Genomic DNA, 20,633 nt, shown 5'->3' on the forward strand with positions numbered 1-20,633 from the left:
TCAATAATAAATAATAATAGTATTTAGTAAATCATTTTATTTTGTAAATAAATAAATTAGATATACTAGACATTGTAATAGCTATATATGTATTTGTAATTGAATTGGATTGTCATTCCAACAACAACAACAATAGTGGTGGCAGTAGCAAAATAACAAGAATAACAATCACAATAACAATGACAATAATAACAACAAATATTACCATGTACCAACAGTACACCAATTATCAAAAGAGTTACTCAATTTCATATATTTAAAAATATCAAATGGTTGTATCTATTTTAAGACGACATTTGCGACACTTGTCACCCATTAGATAAATCATTGGACATAAACAGTACTTTAGTCATTGTTTTTTTTTTCTATATTGCAATTGTCATATAAAAATTGTATAGATTCAATCTGTAGATAATAATTTAATCGATGACAATGACAATAATTACTTATTGCTAATTTTATCATATAAGATTATATATATATATATATATATATATATTATGTGAAGTTATAACACACACATATAAACATACACACCCACATAAATCAAAACGAAGAATCCGAAAGATTTTATTATTACCCCTTTTTCTCTTTTCTTTGCCTTCTAACTAAACACAAAACAAAAAGAAAAGAAAAAAAACCAAAAATGAAATGTTTTTGATTACTTACATATTTGCTTACCAATGTCATCATAAAACATCATCAATGTATCAGCACTCCTTAATTTTTTCATAATCAGTGTGTATTTCGGGGTGGGGTTGTTTTTTTCTTGATTACTTTTTTTTTGCTGGTGTTTTTGTTTTTAATTAGATGTTGATGATGAACATACAGTCAGCCTTTAAATAATAACAACAAGTCTGAATGAAAAGACCAAAAGGTTATGTTCAACATCATCATCATCTTTTAAACAAATAATAATAATAATAATAATCAGATACTTATTATATTATATCTTCACTTATTATCATCAGTAATTCACTCAACACATCGATCAATAAATCAGCCAACCAGCAAACCACTTTTTATATCAACTTACAGCTTACATCTTACAATATCATAAAACAAATAAAGATATTTATTTAGTGGCACTTCACTTATTTAATAAAAATTAGTTAGTTAAGATATCACATACACAGTGGGTACAATATTAAAATTTATCTTTTACAAAAAAGGTTAATAATAATATAATAATAGTAGTAATAATTGATTCAATTTAATTGTAATTATTTAAATCATAACTCAATCTGGTATAAATAATAATTCCAACTCCACCACCACATCACCACAGATATTTACAACTGAACACACACAACACACATCTCCCACCTCATCATCACTCTCAAAAAATGATAATCAACTTTAGTAGTAATTTGTTTATTGGTTTTGATCTTAAGACATCAGTATCACCATTTATCCAGTCACACACTCTCACATTGTTTCACTAAATACCCCATTAAGCCCTAACACATCACCACTACTACTGCTACTCACTTGTCAATAAAGAACACAGAAAAGAAAAGAACAAAACAAAGCCAAATACAGAAGATCAAAACAATAGATTGAAGATTGATGATTGACATATATAGTGATAATATAGATAAGTCAGTCAACTATGAATCTTATCTATTTAACATGATTGATGATTTACTGGTATCATCTGTCTATTATTATTTTATTTTGGTCAATTTATATAAAATCATAATGATGGTTTGTGTGTTTTGTTTTCATATATGTGTGTGTAGGGTGAAAATGTGTTTTCTCAGGATACATGTGGAGTAATATAATACATATTCATATGGAATTTCGATTCTCTCTCGTTTTTTTGTATGTGTGTGAGTGTGACAGGTGTATTTGTTTGATTGATGATGCGTCGTATTATTGTCAATAACAACCACAACAACAAACAACAACAACAACAACAACAATAGTAATCACAACCTATATTTAATATTAGAGAACCCATCTAAGATTGAATTGATGATGAGTCATTGCCATCACCTACAATCCCCAAACTGAAAATTATAATAACCACACAACACAAACACACTCCCTCACAATTGTTTGTTCTAAATACTACTCTTTTGTAGAAGTAAGAGAGTACAACTAGTCCTACTATAGTTGTTAGATCTATCAATCAAAACAATTCTTTTACCAAGCTTTGATTTGGTTTGGTTTGGTTTTTGGTTAATGCACTCAACTAACTGACCAATCAATCAACCACCCATACTATATTTTATTTATTGTTGGAGTCCACTAAGTTTGGAAAGGGTTATAATAATCACAATCATAATAATATAATTTGGCTATTATAGATATTTTTACTTTCAGAGTGATAGATAGATAGATGCAATCACTCTCCACTTCCACCTCAATCTTTAGCTAAATATCCAAAAACCAACAACAATAAATAACAATCATATCAGATAAACCAAATCAAACCAAACATTAGTAGCAGCAGTAGTACTATTCTACTCTACTTCTCACACACCAACACACATCTCATTTATTCAAAACACTTTATCACACTTTACTTTATTTTGGTTTTTTGTTTTTCTTTTCTTGCCCCTCACCAATCAAATAGGTGGAACATTTGTTTTGTAAAGACATTAATGGTTTGGTTGGGTGAGTGTTGTGTGTAGTGATGGTAATGCCCACCCGCCATCCAAGTACATTTAAAAACCACACATGTTCATAACAATTAAACTAAACCAACTCTGATATAATAAAAGACGGATGTGGTGCGTAGTAGTAGTTTATATTCAATTAATATTAATCTGACTCTACTATAATGCATCTGGATTGTGCCGTTGTACTACATATATTAAAAATATCATATCCGAATCTCTCCATACGACAAAAAACCAAAAAAAACAAAACATTTAAATAGCAAACGGACAACCAAAGAAACTTTTCATTATGTTTTGTTTACTTTCCAAATCGACACATTTTTAGTTGGCAGTAGTTTTTTTTATTATTATACAATTATTTATCATAAACATTTATTATTCATAAATTTAAATATATTTAATTAATTATATGTTTTTATATTATAATAATTGTTATGTTCTTGTTCAGTTCAATTGAAATCAATTCAATTCAATTGACATCCCAATATAATCATAAACTTCATTCTCATTTTAAATATCAAAGAAGAGTGTGACAGTAACAATAGCAAACTTTCACTTTCACTCGCACCATCAACCAACTTTTTATTTATTATTATATGTCACTCGTGCACTTACGCTGTTATTCTCACCACCACACACGATACATCTTAAAATAAATTAATACAATTGTTAAAAAACACATCCACATTGCTCTTCTGTCCAGTGGCAAATTGGGTAGATCTGAACAATACCACCAACAACCTTGTTAGTTATTATTGTTTAATTTACAAACAATAACAATAATTAATTATTATTCATCTTTTAAATATATATACAAACTTACATTTCTTAGAGAGTGGAGGAGCAAGTCATCCACTGTCCATAAGAATTTAAATTCCTTATCACATTCTATTCATTAATAATTATTTATTAATAGCAGTACTGTTGGAGTAATATCCATATTAATTAAAAAAAAGATTTATTTTTAAATCTTTTCCAATATTTTGTTGTTAATTTTTTCATAAACAAAATAAATATTTATTTATTTATCCTTATATTTTCCAACCCACCAACATTCTTCATTAGGTTTGTTTGTTTGTTTGTTTGTGTGTGTTGTCTTCTTTTTTTAAAGAACATTTATTATTGTCGAATCAATCTTTCTTTGGTCCAATCCAATTCCATTGTCTTTATTTTCTTTATATACAAAACACAATATTTTTCCTATTTATCTCATCTATACATTTAAAATTTTATTTCAAATTATAATAGATTGTTTTTTTTTTTCACTTACAGTTTGTTCTTTTCCAACCTGACCTGTTTGTGAATCATTGAAATAACTTTATTTGTTGTTTACAAAAAAGAAAAGAAACCCCGACCATAACCAACCCCCCTAACTTTACCCCTCTAATTTTAAAAACAATTATTAATTATCTAATTATTTTTAATTTAATATTTAATATTTTTTTTCATTATAAATATTTATCCTCTTGCTTTACAAAATGTTGGTTCTACCTAAATTAGACATTAAGGATATCTTTTGGATTTTCTATATAGTTTTCTTAATTCCAAAGTTAGCCTTTTTCAGTAGCTTTGGTTATCAAACACTAATGTCCGTCAGAGAATTATTCCCTTTTTTCAAATGGGTAAGTTTGTCAAACTAACTAATTAAAAATTTGAAACTAAATAATAATATTAATAAAATTATTTTTTTTCTTTTAGGGATTCAACATTAGAAGATCAAACTTCTTGGTTCCAATCCTCAGTAATAATATTATAGTAACTGGTGAAGAAGCTGTCAGTTTCGAAAAGCCATTGCCACTCATCATCGATAGTAGTAAAAACACGCTGTCTGTAGTATGTTCTGCCGAGTCTGTTTCATCTCAATCCTCTCCAGTCACCGAGCAAGATATTATAGCCGTTTTACTAGAGAAGAAGAATTTACAAAATCAAAATTATAAACAACAACAATTACAACAACAACAACCATCACAACCATCACAACAACAAGAAAAAGAACAACATTGTAAACCAACACCATCACCTCAGCCAGTACAACAATCATTATTATATTTATCAGACAGAGAGATCATAACGAAAATCGAGAAGGGAGAAATTCCACTCTATCGTCTGGAAGCAGAGCTCGGTGACTGTAACAGAGCCGTCGAAATTAGAAGAGCTGTTCTTGAGAAGAATATCGAAAAATCCATTCCAGAGCTGCCACATACATCGTACGACTTCTCCAAGGTACTCGGTGCCTGTTGTGAGAATGTAATCGGTTACGTACCGATTCCAGTTGGAACTGCCGGTCCACTGATGCTGAACAATCAACCGGTCAACATCCCAATGGCCACCACCGAAGGTTGCTTGGTTGCCAGCACACACAGAGGTTGCCGTGCCATCTCAGAGTCTGGTGGTGCCAGAGCAACCATTATTTCGCGAGGAATGACCAGAGCACCAGTCGTACGTTTCCCAAGCATCGTGGGAGTTGGCGAGTGCGTCGAGTGGCTCAGAGAATCCAACAACTACGAAACCGTCAAGAAAGAATTTGACTCGACCAGCAGATTCGCCAGACTCACCGGATTAAAAACAACCGTAGCCGGTCGTTCATTATATATTAGATTCAAGTGTGATACCGGTGATGCAATGGGCATGAACATGGTATCCAAAGGTGTAGAAGCTGTTTTAAATTTATTAAAGAACCAATTTAAGGATATGGAAATTTTAAGGTAAAGTACTTTAAAGAAATAATAACTTTTACAATATTGTATTGACTAACATAATAATTATATAGTTTATCAGGAAATATGTGTACAGACAAGAAACCATCGGCAATCAATTGGATTGAAGGTAGAGGAAGAACTGTTGTGAGTGAAGCAATTATCAGCGGTGAAATTGTGCAAAAAGTCTTAAAGACTTCTGTTCAAGCAATGGTCGATTTGAATATCTCAAAGAATCTCGTTGGTTCTGCAATGGCCGGTTCAATCGGTGGTTTCAATGCACACGCCGCCAACATTGTCACTGCTATTTTCTTGGCGACCGGACAAGACTGTGCTCAAAACGTAGAGTCATCCAATTGTATCACATTGATGGAGGCATGCAACGATGGAAAAGACCTTTATATCACCGTCACAATGCCATCGATCGAAGTCGGTACCGTTGGTGGTGGTACCTTTTTGCCAGCGCAATCTTCGTGTTTGGATATCATCGGTGTCAAAGGATCGAAGCCTGGATTCCCAGGTCAGAATGCCGACCAATTGGCCAGAATTGTTTGCGCTACAGTAATGGCTGGTGAATTGAGTTTGATGGCTGCCCTCTCTGCTGGTCATCTCATGAAGTCTCACCTCCAATTGAATCGAAAAACAAGTAGTATAAGTTTAGAATTAAAGAGTGTGTAAATTAAATTAAATTAAATTAAAATAAATAAAATATTTTATAATTATTTATAATAAATATTATGTGTTTGTTTGTATATAAATTTATGTATGTATTTTATTTTTATATCTTTGGCGATTGAAATGGATATCTTATATAGTTGATTGGTGAAGAAATTTTATTCTTATTCTCATGCTCTGAACATGAACTGTGTCTTCCACTCTTTTTGATATTGAAATTCCAAGTTTTGATTGTTGAATCCAAGGATCCAGAGATGATTTTCTTGTTGTCAAATTGAAGACTGACAATGGATCCAGTGTGTCCTTTGAGACTGAGTCGAGGTTTGTTGTAGTTATTTGTATCCCATACCTTGATCACCATATCACTTGAACCAGATACCATTCTCTCTCCTTTGATCTTCAATGTTCTCACTGCGTCGGTATGACTATTCAATGTGTCAACACACATTCCATTTCTAATATCGAATATTCTAATCAATTTATCGTCACAGCCAGTCACTATATAGTTGCCTTTGTTATCGATCGTATTAACAAATCCACCGTGACCTTGAAGTGTCATAAGTGGATGTCCAACTGAACGTCTATCCCATAATCTGACAGTGTTGTCTGCCGAGCCAGATGCAAGTAACTTATCATTAATTATCGATAAACAAAGAACAACATCTTGATGTCTTCCAACATTGTATGATTCCTTCGAGTCGATACTCCAATATTTAATAAGACAATCACTTCCACCACTGAAGAAATGTTGTAAATCCTTCTCTGGCTCTATAGTCCAAACCGTTCCAACATGACCATTCAGCCTAATCATTGGTGAAATTGTAGATTTACATTTATTAGTTATCTTTATACTTGAATCTATATTGTTATTGGCGGATTCCTCTAGAGATTCATGATGATGTTGATTGTGAAGTTTAGAACTTATTTGAGTGAGATTCGTAATGTTTATAGTTGAATCCTGACTTGAGCTCATCCCGATGAGAGCGTGTGTCGATTTCGATCTCTCCAGTAAAACACTCCATATCCAACCGGCGTGTCCCATGATTGATCCGATTCTCACCATATTCTTTCGATCCCATATTCTAACCAGCTTATCGAAGGAACCGGTCAACATCAAGTTGTCCTTGAAGGACAGAGTGAAAACACCACCACTATGACCCTCGATGGATTTCGACTCGTAGTTGCCAGTACACCAATTCCTATTGATGTCATGATACTTCTTGAATTTCATTTTCCAATTCAATGGTTTATTGTTGTTGACTGGTGGTGAAACATTCTGAGAGGATATTATATTCTTTTTATTGTAAAACAAACAATCTGGTGAACTTCCTCCTCCACCTCCTACATTATTATTACTACTATTATTATTATTATTATACATATTGAAATCTTTTACTCTTTGAGAGGATTTAAAATATTGAAAGAACAGGTTCTTCCATATTATTTTCTCTTGATTTACCAAAGAGTAGAAATATCGATTCGAAACCAAAAGACTCTTAATATCAAAAAGATTCAAATTAACCAAAATATTATATAAAATCTCTATTGGTAGAATTTGGATATTTATATCATTGTTATTGGAATCTATCTTGGATGGTGGTGATGTTGATGATGAAGATATTAGTTTTGGTGAAATTATATTATTATTCTGTGAAGATAATTGCAATGGTGAATTTCTAATATCTTTATAATTATTATTTTTAACCATGATTTTTTTTTAAAAGTAACTAAATAAATAATTCGAAAACAAATAAAAATAAAGATTCTAAGTTTTAAAAGATTAAACTAAATTTTTGTAAATTACAAAAATTGATATTTTTATTTGTAGAAATAAATATATTTTTAAAAATAAATAATTAACAAACTACAAATAAACTCAACACTCATAAATAAACAACAACTACAACTACAAATATGACATTGAAATGATTATAAATTTAAAATTATAAAAAATTCATAATGATATCATTCAGTTTGACTGGACTGGTCGGTCACTTTGAAGAAAAAAAATCTGGATACATTGTTTATATCATTTGGTGTTTTTCATTTTAATTGGTGTTGTGTGTTTGTGGTTCTCTTTTATTATTTCTTAATACACATATATTAGATGGAAGATTGATATGTTCAAAATATATAAAAAGAAATGACCACAACAACAATAAAACAACTGCAACAACAGTAAAAACAACATTTGAGTTGAAATCACTCAAAAAAAGATAATTAATATTAAAATGAAATGGAATTTACACTGGTTTGTTCACCAGATGCATATTATTAAATTAAATTGAATTGAGAATTGAATTGACACCCACTTATTTACTACTATGGGTGTGGGACAACATACCATATAACCAATTAGGTAAATTTAATAGAAAATATCAAAAAAAACTATGCTTCTTCCCATTACTCACCCCCTTTAAAAAACAAAAAATAAAAATAAACAACATGAAGATTTGAATTGAATTTATTGTGTTTGTTTTAATGTGTATGGTGAAACAAAAAGAGAGTGAGAGAGTGAGAAAGAGAAAAATGATTAATGATTTCCCATTTTAATTAATTCAACTTAACTTTAGTTAGTAAAGCTATTGTTATTGCTTTTTTGGTGTTTGTGCAAATTGATTTTTCTTTTCTTTTCTTTTCTTTTTTTGTTGTTTCAATTAAAAATTATTTTGATTCAATTTTAATTTTTTATACATATTTGTCATGACAGATTTATTATTATATTTAGTTATTCTCTCTTTTCTTTTTCACTTTAAAAGTACAAAAAGATAGTAGTACTACTAGTAGTTTAGTTATTTGTTATTGTTTTGAACTTAACTAGTTAATACAATTGTATTTTGCGATTTTGTGTTGGTTGTTTTTTTTTTCAATTTTGATTACTTTAATTCATTCCAAAACAAACAATCCCAAATTAATTCGTTTTTAAATAATTTTGTTGTTGATATTTGTGCGTGTCCAAATATCGTTGTTGTTTATATTATAAATATTAATTATTTTATTTTATTGTTTTGTTTTGTACTGTTTGGTAATGGTTTATTGTTTATTATTATTTTAAAATAGTAGTAAAATATAATAATGTTAATATAGATAGATAAAATATAGAATAGTTATAGCTTTATTTACATATTAAATCAATACAATACGGTGATGATAGATATTTATTATTAGTCGTTTATAAATGCCTCTAAGTGAGTTTAGTTTTTTTTGATGATCATGATAGAGAATCATATATCGATCAATCAATGATATTAATTATTATTATTATTTAATCTATCTATCTAGTTGAAGAAGATCGGAGTCATGATGTTGATTCATTGAAACAAAAACAGCAACAACAACAAGATAATCAACATCAATCTCAGACATTGCAACAACAACAACAAATATTGCAACAAACAAATATACAATTGATTAAACAACAACAACAACAACAACAAACTATAGCAACAGCAATAGGAAATGATTCAAAGAATAGAATGGTGACATCGTCAATGTTTGAAGTTGATCCAACGATTATACAATTCATACAGACATCAATTCAGCTAATCTATAAGAATAGATCTTCTTTCAATGGAAATCGTACAACCGATTGCAATGACAGTAATAGTAGTAGTAATAATAATAATAATAATATAACGTTATCACAGTTGTTCAATAATGATGTAGGATTACCAATCTCCAAGAATATCACACTCTCTGATTTCCAAGTGAACCAAACTGATAAAGATGTAAGTCTTATCATCGGAAGAAAACAAATCAAACCAATCAAACTGACATTCGATTCATCATCGATTCATAGATAAACTTGGAACTCAATGAAATCAATGAGATCAATCGTGATTTATTTCTCTGGTGTGATCACTTGGATTCCGCACCTTTGAAACTCGATATCTTTGAATGCAGAAACGGCAACAACAGTAACTCCGATGCCAAACATATACTACTGGAGAGATGGATATTCAATTTCAAGTATGTTAATATACTATTAAATGTTTAAACAGCAGCAACTGTATATATATACTGATACTCTTTATTAATTATAACTATTTAGACCGAAAAAATTGGATCCGATGGAAGTAAATGAACTGACAATATCTGATGAATTAAGTTCTTTAATGCTACCAAGTAGCACTTCAATACAAGATATAACAGAGAATAATCAATTACAACAACAACAACAACAACAATCAAGTATATCATCATTGATATCTCATGAACCTTTGTTACAATGTTTATATTTAATACTACCATCAATGCCACTGTATAATCACTTGAATAATATTTACAAATCACCAACATCCACACAACAACCTAAAGTAAAGTATGGAGTTTCTAAACAGATTCCACCACCTACAAATTTTGAACCCACAGAATGTATGTTTTACTTAATCTATTCCGACTAATGATTACTAAATTATTAATACCATTTCTCTATTGATAACAAACAAACAAACAGATCAACATTTAATTAAATTAAACTTTCCAATTTTCGATACACCTAAAGGAACACTTTCACTCTCTGTACATTTCTCTGGTAGAGTTGACTCATTTAATTTTGTAAGTAGCAGTAGTCTGTCTATTGTTATCACACCACACACCCATTTTAAAATTGATATTAATATATGTTTTTTTAGGATTCAAATCTATCATCTTTAATTATATATCCATCTAGGTCTTATTCTAATTTAACTTGTCACAGTTCTTCCCTTTCCGAATCAAATCTTAATCAAATACGAAAGTCATCAAATGAAGAATATAATATATCTAAACTATTACAACAGCAACAACAAAAGAATAACAATAATAATAACAATCAATCTTTAGTAAATAATAATAATAATAGTAATAGTAATAGTAAAGCAAATGGAATATCAACTATCAATCCAGTTACACCATCAACATCATCACAATCTACTTCACCAAGTTCAGCGCCAATCTCCATTCCTTCAAGAACAACACCAACTCTCTCGTCGAGTAGTAGTAGTAGTAGTTCCACAAATACTACTCCACAAAAACAGCAACAACCGTCACTACATCATAACTCTTTTAATCAATCCGTTACACCTGGTAAATCACCGTTTTCACTCTCTTTTGAATCACCGTCCACGCCTACACTGTCACCCTATCATCGTTTCAGTCCATTCTCACCAAACAGTCCCAATAGTTTTTTAGGTCGCTCTGGCAGCACCAGTCTAGTCTCACCGCCATCCTCTCCCATAAGAGTTGGACATCGTCCACTGTTTGTCGATGGCACTCTTGTATCTTCATCTCCATCCAACAATATTGGTTCTCCCGCGTTCTCCTCCTCGTTTCCACTCAACAACTACAATCACAGTTACAACAACTTTAACATCAATAACAGCAGCAACAATGGTAGCTATAACAACAACGTCAGCAGCAACAACATGATGACAATGATGAATAATCTAAAGCTTGGCAGTAACCATCACCCTGGTGCTTTCCATCAGAATGAAATGCATCCAAACAGTTTCAACAACAATAATATCGCTAATGGCGGTCTATCATTTGGATCGTTCCAAGAATCGATTCTCATTGGCAACATGTCGAATACACCTTCGACTGTATTCGATGGATATCTCGCCAACCTAGGTGTAAGTGGAAAAGACTACCTCCCGCCACACAAAAAGATATCGTTCTCCGCTGTCTACTACCACATTGACCACGATGCACCCTACGCCGCATCAATAGAGCTCAGTTCCAAGGGTTACAGAGTACCTCAGAAAGGCTTGATCCAACTGACACTCTTCAACCCAAATAACACCTCGATCAAGACATTCCTCGTTAATTTCGATCTCACCAACATGCCAGCCGAAACAAAAACATTCATCAGACAAAGAATCATATCAATACCAAATTCACCAAATAACAATAACAGCAACAATAATAACGATAAGATAAAAAATAATAATAATGAAGTATTGAAATACGCTATTCATCTTCGATTTATCAGTCCTAAAAAGAAAAAGTATTACCTGTATCGAAATATCCGTGTTGTCTTTCCCAATCGAATGCCAGATGAAATGGAACAACTAAAAGTAATCTATGAATATCCACCTTCACCTGTATATTATCCAATTGAATAAATATATATTCATTTTTCTTTATAACTTTGCTCATTTTCCAATATTAAAACAAAAAAACTTGAAAGTTAATTATTAATTATTATTTATACAATTGATCTGTTTATTCAAAAAAGAAATAAGTTTATACTAAAAACTATTATAATAACAAAGAAGTAAAGCGGATTGTTATTCATTCCAAAGTAGAAGCATCTATAAAAGCTTGAATTGCAAAAGGAAAGTAAATTGCTTTCTTTCCAATAAAGATCATTTGATGCAGCCCGTTAATGGTTTCAATAGAGATTTGCTTGCGGTTGGTGATAAAGCATTGGAGGTACGGAGATTTCGGAGGTGATAGGGTATCTTTAAGTGCATTCTCACATCTGGATATCGATTTGTCGATTATTGTTCTGTAAGATTTGTATCTATAGCTGTGTGCTTGCCGTCACCAAACAAATAAAGGTATGTTTGTTGGATATTATTTGTAATAGTGGTAGTAGGGTAGAATGAAATCCAATCATAGGGTGCCATCTTCGTAGCTCGACTTGAAATCTTCTAACCATGCCTTTGTCTCAACAATACTCCATTCTTTGGGATCTAATATAATAATGACTTTGTTAGTAACCAATCTCTGAGCTTATTTATTAAAACTTAATAATTGTGTGTGATAGTTACGTTTTTCTTTGAAGCAATTGAACATCACTTCTAACTGAAATGATCTTTAGTATATTTAGAAGTGATGTTCAATTTTAGTATATTTCTTTAACTTTTTCTTATATATGTTTATATATGTAAACAAAATACAATTTTGAAACAAACAAACTACGACAAATTAATTAATGTAAACTAATAAATGGATGGAATATTTATTACCAAAATTATCATCAAAAAAATAATAATTTAAATATTATAACTATATATATTCATTTTCTTTAATTTCTTCAATTATTACTTTTTACTTATTACTTATTTCTTCATTATTGTTTGAGCAAATGTAACGTTATCATAGACAATCATGTTTACAACCACACACAACAAATCCAACAAAATCATTCGAAATTTTGTTTTTTTTTTTTTTTGCTCATTTTCACTACTTTTGATGATCATTTTTCAGAGCATTTTAAACAACACTTTACATTATTATTATTAATAATATAATTGTTTTTTTAAAAAAGTTTATTTAAAAATCTTAATTTAATAAAAAGAGATTTTTATTTTTTCAAAAAACATAGTAGTTATATGTACTATTATTAATAGTAGTAATAATTGTATATAGTAGTAGAGCAACATTAGATAACAACGGAAATTTGTAGATTATATATATAGTTTAGCACTCAGTTGAACAATTTAAAAATATAGGATACGATGTTAAGTGTATTCAAGAAAACAAACTACTTGACTGGAAGCGGTAAGAATATGTTGAAGTCATACTTCCATAGTTCTGCCGCTTCGTTCGGTGTGCAATCACGTACCGGTGTCGAAACAGGTCCATCACAAGGACAGTTCTCACGTGCCTATCCGGTGATCGATCACACCTACGACGCACTCGTCATTGGTGCCGGTGGTGCTGGTTTGCGTGCTGCCCTCGGTCTCACTGAGAAAGGTTTAAAGACCGCTTGTATCTCAAAGTTATTCCCAACTCGTTCACACACTGTCGCTGCACAAGTAAGTAGTAGTCTAATATTTCTCAAATTGAGATAAGATAAGAGAATGGTAATGTTAACAAACAAACAACAAAAACAACAAACAACAACTACAACAATCATTATTAGGGAGGTATTAATGCAGCACTTGGAAATGCAGATGTTGACGATTGGAGATGGCATGCTTATGATACTGTTAAGGGTAGCGATTGGCTCGGTGACCAAGATGCCATTCACTATATGTGTCGTGAAGCCGTACCAACAGTTTTGGAGTTGGAGCAATATGGTGTTCCATTCTCACGTATGGACGATGGACGTATCTATCAACGTGCTTTCGGTGGTCAATCAAAGAACTACGGTAAGGGTGGACAGGCCACACGTTGTTGTGCCGCTGCCGATCGTACCGGTCACGCTTTGTTGCATACACTGTACGGACAATCGTTGAAGCACGACACCAAGTTCTTTATCGAGTATTTCGTCACTGATTTGATTATGGAGGATGGCGAGTGTCGTGGTGTCATCGCCTACTGCATGGAGGACGGAACCATCCACAGATTCCGTTCGCACGCAACCGTGTTGGCAACCGGTGGTTACGGTCGTGCCTACTTCTCGGCAACTTCCGCTCACACCTGCACCGGTGACGGTAACGCCATGGTGATCCGTGCCGGTTTGCCATGTCAGGATTTGGAGTTTGTTCAGTTCCATCCAACCGGTATCTACGGATCCGGTTGTCTCATTACTGAGGGTGCTCGTGGTGAGGGTGGATATTTGTTGAACTCTGAGGGTGAGCGTTTCATGCCGAGATATGCTCCATCCGTAGCGGACTTGGCGTCGCGTGACGTCGTGTCGCGTTCCATCACCATGGAGGTGCGTGAGGGTCGTGGTGTCGGTCCGGAGAAGGATCACGCCTTGCTCAACTTGACCCATTTGTCGCCAGAGATCATTGAAGAGCGTCTTCCAGGTATCAGAGAGACCGCCATGATTTTCGCCGGTGTCGACATCACCAAGGAGCCAATCCCAATCATTCCAACCGTTCACTACAATATGGGTGGTATTCCAACCAACTACAAGGGAGAGGTCGTCACCAAGAGTGCCGACGGCAAAGACCATATCGTGAAGGGTCTCTATGCCGCCGGTGAAGCCGCCTGTGTATCGGTGCACGGTGCCAACCGTCTCGGTGCCAACTCACTGCTGGACATCGTCGTCTTTGGTCGTGCCTGCGCCAACACCATCGCCGACACCCTGCCAAAGAACACTCCACACAAACCATTGCCAAAGAATGCCGGTGAGGAATCGATTGCCAACTTGGACAAGGTTCGTTTCGCCGACGGTTCACGTAGCACCGCCGAGTTGCGTTTGGAGATGCAAAAGATCATGCAACGTAATGCCGCCGTCTTCCGTGACGGTGACGTCTTGAAGGAGGGTGTCCAAAAGATCGACCAATTCGCCAAGTCACTCAAGAACGATCTCAAGACCACCGATCGTAACATGATCTGGAATTCCGACTTGGTCGAGTCGTTGGAGCTTCAAAACCTCATGACCCAAGCCGTTTTAACTATGCACTCTGCTGAGGCCCGTAAAGAATCTCGTGGTGCTCACGCCCGTGAAGATTACAAAGAGAGAGACGATAAGAACTGGATGAAACACACTCTTTCCTATTTGGACGTCGATTCTGGAAAGGTTACTTTGGATTACAGACCAGTCATCATGGAGACTTTGGATGAGAAGGAATTCCCAACCGTTCAAACCGCTAAAAGAGTTTACTAAAAAAAAAAGCTAGTACTTTTTAAAGTGTATCCACCACCACAGCCTCTCACCTCTCAAACCCATACAATAATAATTTATAAGCATTCGATTTTGGCCAACAACAAAACTTTTTAAGAAAAAAGGAAAACATTGGTTACCACCCTATAAACATTTAAACAACAACCATTCGCACCTCACTCCCAAAACACACAAAATAATGTTCCATAAAACAAAAATATTTTAAATTAAAATAATACTATAATTTCTTAACAAAACATTATCTTCAATTGATTATTATAATTGGAAATATATTTCCATGGAAATATATTTTTGTTCTTTCAAATCTTCTTGGAAGCATGAACGAAAAATATTGTAAAATTGGCGCTGAGTTTACCAATTTTTATCTTTTTCCACACAAATCAGTTCAATCAAAATGTTAATTTTAAATGAAAAAGAAGGTTGGTAATTACATCTACTTGGAAGCTTTGAATGAATAGTTTTACTAATAGATTGATTTGATAGTTGAGGAGTTATCAACATGGGAGGAAGGAATAGAGGTAAATGAATCGGTTTTCTATCTTGAATCTCAAAATGATGTGGAATGTCCTCACAGAATAGTGATAGATCAGGAATCACGTGGTAATAGTATTATTACTTTCTTTAAGCCTGCGCTCATCTCTAATGAAGGTATGGGTTTAAAGATTGTTAGTGTTGCTCCAGACAATGCGAAAAAGTCGTTGCCAACTGTGCCCGCTACAATATTGTTGGTCGACCCCACCACCGGTATACCACAGGCATTGGTAGGTGGCACTTTCCTCACCGGTTTTAGAACGGCAGCAGGAACTGCAGTTGCGGTCAAGTATTTGGAACGATCCAAAAGCGATTGTAAGGTTCTCTCGATATTCGGTTCTGGATTGCAGGCACTCTGTCATATTGAGGCTATCCTCCATGTGAGACCATCGATCAAAACCGTCAGAATTCACAGTCGCACCACTGAAAACGTTCATACTCTCATTGGCCAGTTGCGATCGAAACCATATATACCTGAGGATATAGAGTTTGTCTATGAGGCAGATGTAAACACGATGGTTGGCGATGCCGATATTGTGGTGACTGCAACTTCATCGTCGACGCCAGTTTTTGATGGCGCTTCATTAAAAGACGGATCAATGGTGATTTCAGTTGGCTCGGCAAAACCAACAGCCAGAGAATTGGATTCAACTGTTATGAATAGAGCTTGTTTGGTGGTTGTAGACGATATTCATTCAGCGGGTGTCAGTGGTGATATCACCTCACCAATTCAAGAAGGTTCACTTAAACCGGAAGATATCATCAAACTATGTCAAGTTGTCAAGGAAAAAGGTATCATATCAACACCACCAAACAGACAATCTGAAAAACAAACAATCATTTTTTATAAATCAGTAAGTAATTGGGATTCTATACTTTTAGTTTTAGTTTTTTAATATTATTTATTCATCATTATAAAATAATAGGCAGGTACAGCTATTCAAGATATTTCAACAGCAAATATGTTATATAACAAAGCAATAAGATTAGGTAAAGGTTTAAATGTACAAACATAAATATTTTATTTGTTTTTTTTTTTTCTTAGACAGAGTTATTTTTAGATATATTATCTTTTTATTTATTTATTAATTTGGTCAAATTGTTGACTCCATACATGTTGACATCCACATGTGTCTTGATTATCAATACCACACAGTTTTCTCTTACAATCTAGAATGACTAGAGCTGGAATCTGGTTGTAGGTGAAGAAGTAAAAGTTTGAATCTTCAACATGTGGAGCATCCGTTATATACAGTATCTCGCCATAAACAGGAGTTACAGAATTCCATACTCCAAAGAATTGACCGCTTTTACTTGTGAATCCAAGTGAAACCTTGCCATAGGATTTAGCTGACAAAGTTCCAGGAGTCTTTATATGGTAGGCAGCCAATAGTTTAGAATTTAAAAGTGGTGTTGTCGAAATCGATATGTTGGCATCTTTGCAATAGAAATCAATGAATTTCATAGACTTGGGGTTAGCTTCCATTATCAGATAGCTACCATTAATAGATGGATAGTTGTAATTTGGATTAGGGTTGCGTTGTGATATACAACTGAAGGGATGATTCACTATTTGAGTTGGATGATTGAAGTGTCCCCATACTATTTTACCATTGGAATCTCTTCCGAGAATTGACCATTCCGCTTTAGAGTACGTTGGATCTGGGTTTGGTAAGTGAAGAAATCTTATATCCGAATGAAGATGTTCACGATATATTATTGGATTCGCAGTATCATTTGAATAGAATACCATCGTTCCATTTTCCAAATTCATAACATATTTTGAATTGGCTTTATAAAATTGAGAAGATGAACTGAAAACACTAGGTGATCCATTCGTATCGCCATTTGGATTGCCAAGATACATCATCAATACACCATCTCTTTCCATTCTCAAGTAGTCTCTTCCATTCGTAATGAAATCACCTTGTTCCAACTTATTATTCTCTTTATCTTGACTATCAATATAACTGCCAGGAATCATTGTATCCACTGTCGATGTCAAAGGTCCAAATCTTCCCCAAACCATCTTTCTTTTATAGTTGACCATAACTAATCCATATTCTCTATTGTAAGCACCTGTTTCTAGTAATATTAACTCTGTTCCATTTAAACCACTTGTACAGAAATCATATTTTACTTTTTCTACACTATCACGAATTTGAAGATTTGAATTATTAAAGTATAATGAATAAATAGGAGATGATGATTTCGAAGGTGTATTATCAAAGGTAAAAATTGGTAGACCATTTCTTTGAATCTGTAAATTTCCTTTTTTGTTTAGAATAAGAGACATTGATCCAGCTTCTAATCTATCAGTCTGTCGGAAAATCTGTCCAACTTTCAAAGTGGATTTAGGATTCGAAGGAATTGTGAATCTGTCATATTTTATACTTGATACTCTAACGGTAAATAAAATTAATAAAATATATAAATATAATTTTAGCATTCTTTTTAGATTCTAAAATATCAATATAGAAGTTAATAATAATAATAATAAATATGATCTAAATTTACCTTTAACATATTTTAAAATCTATTTTTAAAATATTGTATATTATTTCCTAAAACAAAATAAAATACAAATATTGTTTGGGCAACTCTTCCATCCATAGAAATATAATGTTTACCTAAAAATATACACATTTTTACTTAATTGGATACTACTAAACACTAATCTATTAAAACCATGATTTAAACCACATCAAAAATAAAATATATCACAATTATTATTAACACACACAAACATTAATCATATGATGGTTTGTAATAAAAACGAGTGAATTTGATTTGATATGGTTTGATTTGTTTGATAATCAAAAACATTACAAATAATAATTAATTTTATAATATATAAATGGATTAAAAACAAAATATAATAATACATATGATCATCATTTTTATAATAAATGAACTTTCTTATTAGTTCTTTGTTTTTGATAGGTTTTTGGTATTGGTGAGAAATGTAGTTGATCAACAACATTATTATCTTCTTTGGTTTTGATTGATTCGAGATATTTAGATATCCATTGGTGACCGTTATTCTCTTGGATCGTTCCAATGAGTGATTCCACTTGATTGTCCCACCAGTATGGTATATCGATGATTTTGATTCCCAGCTCACGACAGATCACTCGCTTCTCAGTGTCGCGATCACGATAGATTTTGGCGTCACCGAAAAGTGGAGTGTCCAAAAAGTGTTGTTTACCTTGATATTCGAATGCCAGCTTCAACTCGGAACAGTAGAAATCCAATTGGAATCCGGTGTTGGTAGAACGATACCTTAGAAGATCGACATCCCGATAGTCCTCGACAACCTTGTAGTCCGGGTGTAACAGCCGATCCAAGTAGATCTTCAGTAGTCGTTGCGACGACTTCTTCCCAGGCATATTAAAGAGTAGCGGATTCCACTGTTTCTCAGGATAGATCTTTGCCAGACTCTGACAGAATCCACCGTTCTTCTTGACCAGCGAGAATCCACCGATATCACGAATCTGACTCCACGACAACCTATACCAATCGGCTTGACTCTCAATCGCGTAGTGACTCTCAGCGAACTGTATAAACTCTCTCAGCACCTCTATATCTAATTTGGCAGCACGAGGTAAACAAGTGAATCTCCATATTTGCCATTTGTTCTCAACATGTTGTTGTTTCTCTACCATTCCAGTTTTCAGATTGTCATGATGATCTTTGGGATCTATCAATGTCATAACTACTCTTGCAGGTGAACCGCCAAACAAAGACAATAGACTGGAACCGTAATTCTCTTGAAAATCAAGCTTTGTTATTCTATACCAATCTTTCAGTTGTTTGATTTCCAGTTTACGAGCCAGCCATTTTATGTATCTGATCTGATTGTCTCTGTCACTCCAGAATCGTTTCGGTGTATTATCAAACTTCCAAGGCAGCCATTCAAACTCGGGGTACAGTGAACTTAGTAGCAGATAGACGGAATCGCCATAGACCGATAGTAAACCACGACCTCTGTACTTGATGAAATGTGATTTTCCAACGGTATACCAACGTTCGTATTCACGATCGTCAAACGATAATTGCTCTGCCAACCACTTCATATATAGCAGTTGATGTGATTGATCCTTCCAGAATCCTCTTGGATTACTAATACTCTTATTGTTTGATTCTGATTCTGATGTTGTTGTTGTCAAAGTATTAAACTTCCATGGTTCCCATTTGAAATCGGGTTCAACAAAACTCAATAAAGAATAAAGTGATCCTCTGAATTGTTTCCAAACATCATTGGGTATTTGTAATTTACTTAAATCTGCACCGACATTATACCAATCCTCTAATTTACCAATGTTTTGTCTTCTACTATTTTCATTTAGAATTTGTTTTAATTCATCTCTACTATAAATTTTATCTACATTGCTATTACTATTACTATTCTTTTCGAGGCTATCCTGAATTTCATTAACAACAATATCTTTAGATTCAATCACACTACTATAATATCTATTACTTCTTTTATAACTATTTATTATATATGATGAAGATAATAATGATGATAATGTATTAATATTATTATTACTATATCTAAATGTTGTATAAATATATTTAGATATCATCATCATT

General features: G+C 33.0%; 7 protein-coding genes across 7 annotated transcripts; 3 read left to right on the forward strand and 4 right to left on the reverse strand.

The window, feature by feature from the left end:
• Positions 1–65: 65 nt before the first annotated feature.
• Positions 66–3,136, reverse strand: PPL_03600 (uncharacterized protein; the record flags this gene model as incomplete). Its single annotated transcript, XM_020574527.1, has 6 exons — positions 66–241; positions 670–719; positions 1,037–1,093; positions 1,466–1,490; positions 2,075–2,112; positions 3,126–3,136. 6 exons carry the CDS (start codon positions 3,134–3,136, stop codon positions 66–68), a joined length of 357 nt encoding a protein of 118 aa, XP_020435569.1.
• Positions 3,137–4,105: 969 nt separating this feature from the next.
• Positions 4,106–6,001, forward strand: hmgA (hydroxymethylglutaryl-CoA reductase; the record flags this gene model as incomplete). The annotated part of the gene is made up of 3 exons (XM_020574528.1): positions 4,106–4,249; positions 4,326–5,332; positions 5,398–6,001. The coding sequence occupies 3 exons, from the start codon at positions 4,106–4,108 to the stop codon at positions 5,999–6,001; spliced, it is 1,755 nt and encodes a 584-aa protein (XP_020435570.1).
• Positions 6,002–6,101: 100 nt separating this feature from the next.
• PPL_03602 (WD40 repeat domain-containing protein) lies at positions 6,102–7,706 on the reverse strand (the record flags this gene model as incomplete). Its single annotated transcript, XM_020574529.1, has 1 exon — positions 6,102–7,706. The coding sequence occupies one exon, from the start codon at positions 7,704–7,706 to the stop codon at positions 6,102–6,104; it is 1,605 nt and encodes a 534-aa protein (XP_020435571.1).
• A 528-nt stretch (positions 7,707–8,234) lies between these two features.
• On the forward strand, positions 8,235–15,488 carry sdhA (succinate dehydrogenase; the record flags this gene model as incomplete). The annotated part of the gene is made up of 10 exons (XM_020574530.1): positions 8,235–8,249; positions 8,727–8,781; positions 9,281–9,726; positions 9,798–9,967; positions 10,050–10,372; positions 10,455–10,555; positions 10,633–11,256; positions 11,431–12,081; positions 13,438–13,743; positions 13,851–15,488. The coding sequence occupies 10 exons, from the start codon at positions 8,235–8,237 to the stop codon at positions 15,486–15,488; spliced, it is 4,329 nt and encodes a 1,442-aa protein (XP_020435572.1).
• Positions 15,489–15,913: 425 nt separating this feature from the next.
• On the forward strand, positions 15,914–17,053 carry PPL_03604 (ornithine cyclodeaminase family protein; the record flags this gene model as incomplete). The annotated part of the gene is made up of 4 exons (XM_020574531.1): positions 15,914–15,925; positions 15,977–16,106; positions 16,155–16,891; positions 16,964–17,053. The coding sequence occupies 4 exons, from the start codon at positions 15,914–15,916 to the stop codon at positions 17,051–17,053; spliced, it is 969 nt and encodes a 322-aa protein (XP_020435573.1).
• Positions 17,054–17,115: 62 nt separating this feature from the next.
• PPL_03605 (uncharacterized protein) lies at positions 17,116–18,683 on the reverse strand (the record flags this gene model as incomplete). Its single annotated transcript, XM_020574532.1, has 3 exons — positions 17,116–18,437; positions 18,555–18,573; positions 18,621–18,683. The coding sequence occupies 3 exons, from the start codon at positions 18,681–18,683 to the stop codon at positions 17,116–17,118; spliced, it is 1,404 nt and encodes a 467-aa protein (XP_020435574.1).
• A 254-nt stretch (positions 18,684–18,937) lies between these two features.
• PPL_03606 (uncharacterized protein) lies at positions 18,938–20,632 on the reverse strand (the record flags this gene model as incomplete). The annotated part of the gene is made up of 1 exon (XM_020574533.1): positions 18,938–20,632. The coding sequence occupies one exon, from the start codon at positions 20,630–20,632 to the stop codon at positions 18,938–18,940; it is 1,695 nt and encodes a 564-aa protein (XP_020435575.1).
• Position 20,633: the final 1 nt, after the last annotated feature.

Source organism: Heterostelium album, assembly GCF_000004825.1.
Source record: "Heterostelium album PN500 unplaced genomic scaffold PPL_contig6, whole genome shotgun sequence".
In the NCBI taxonomy this organism is placed as follows: domain Eukaryota; phylum Evosea; class Eumycetozoa; order Acytosteliales; family Acytosteliaceae; genus Heterostelium; species Heterostelium album.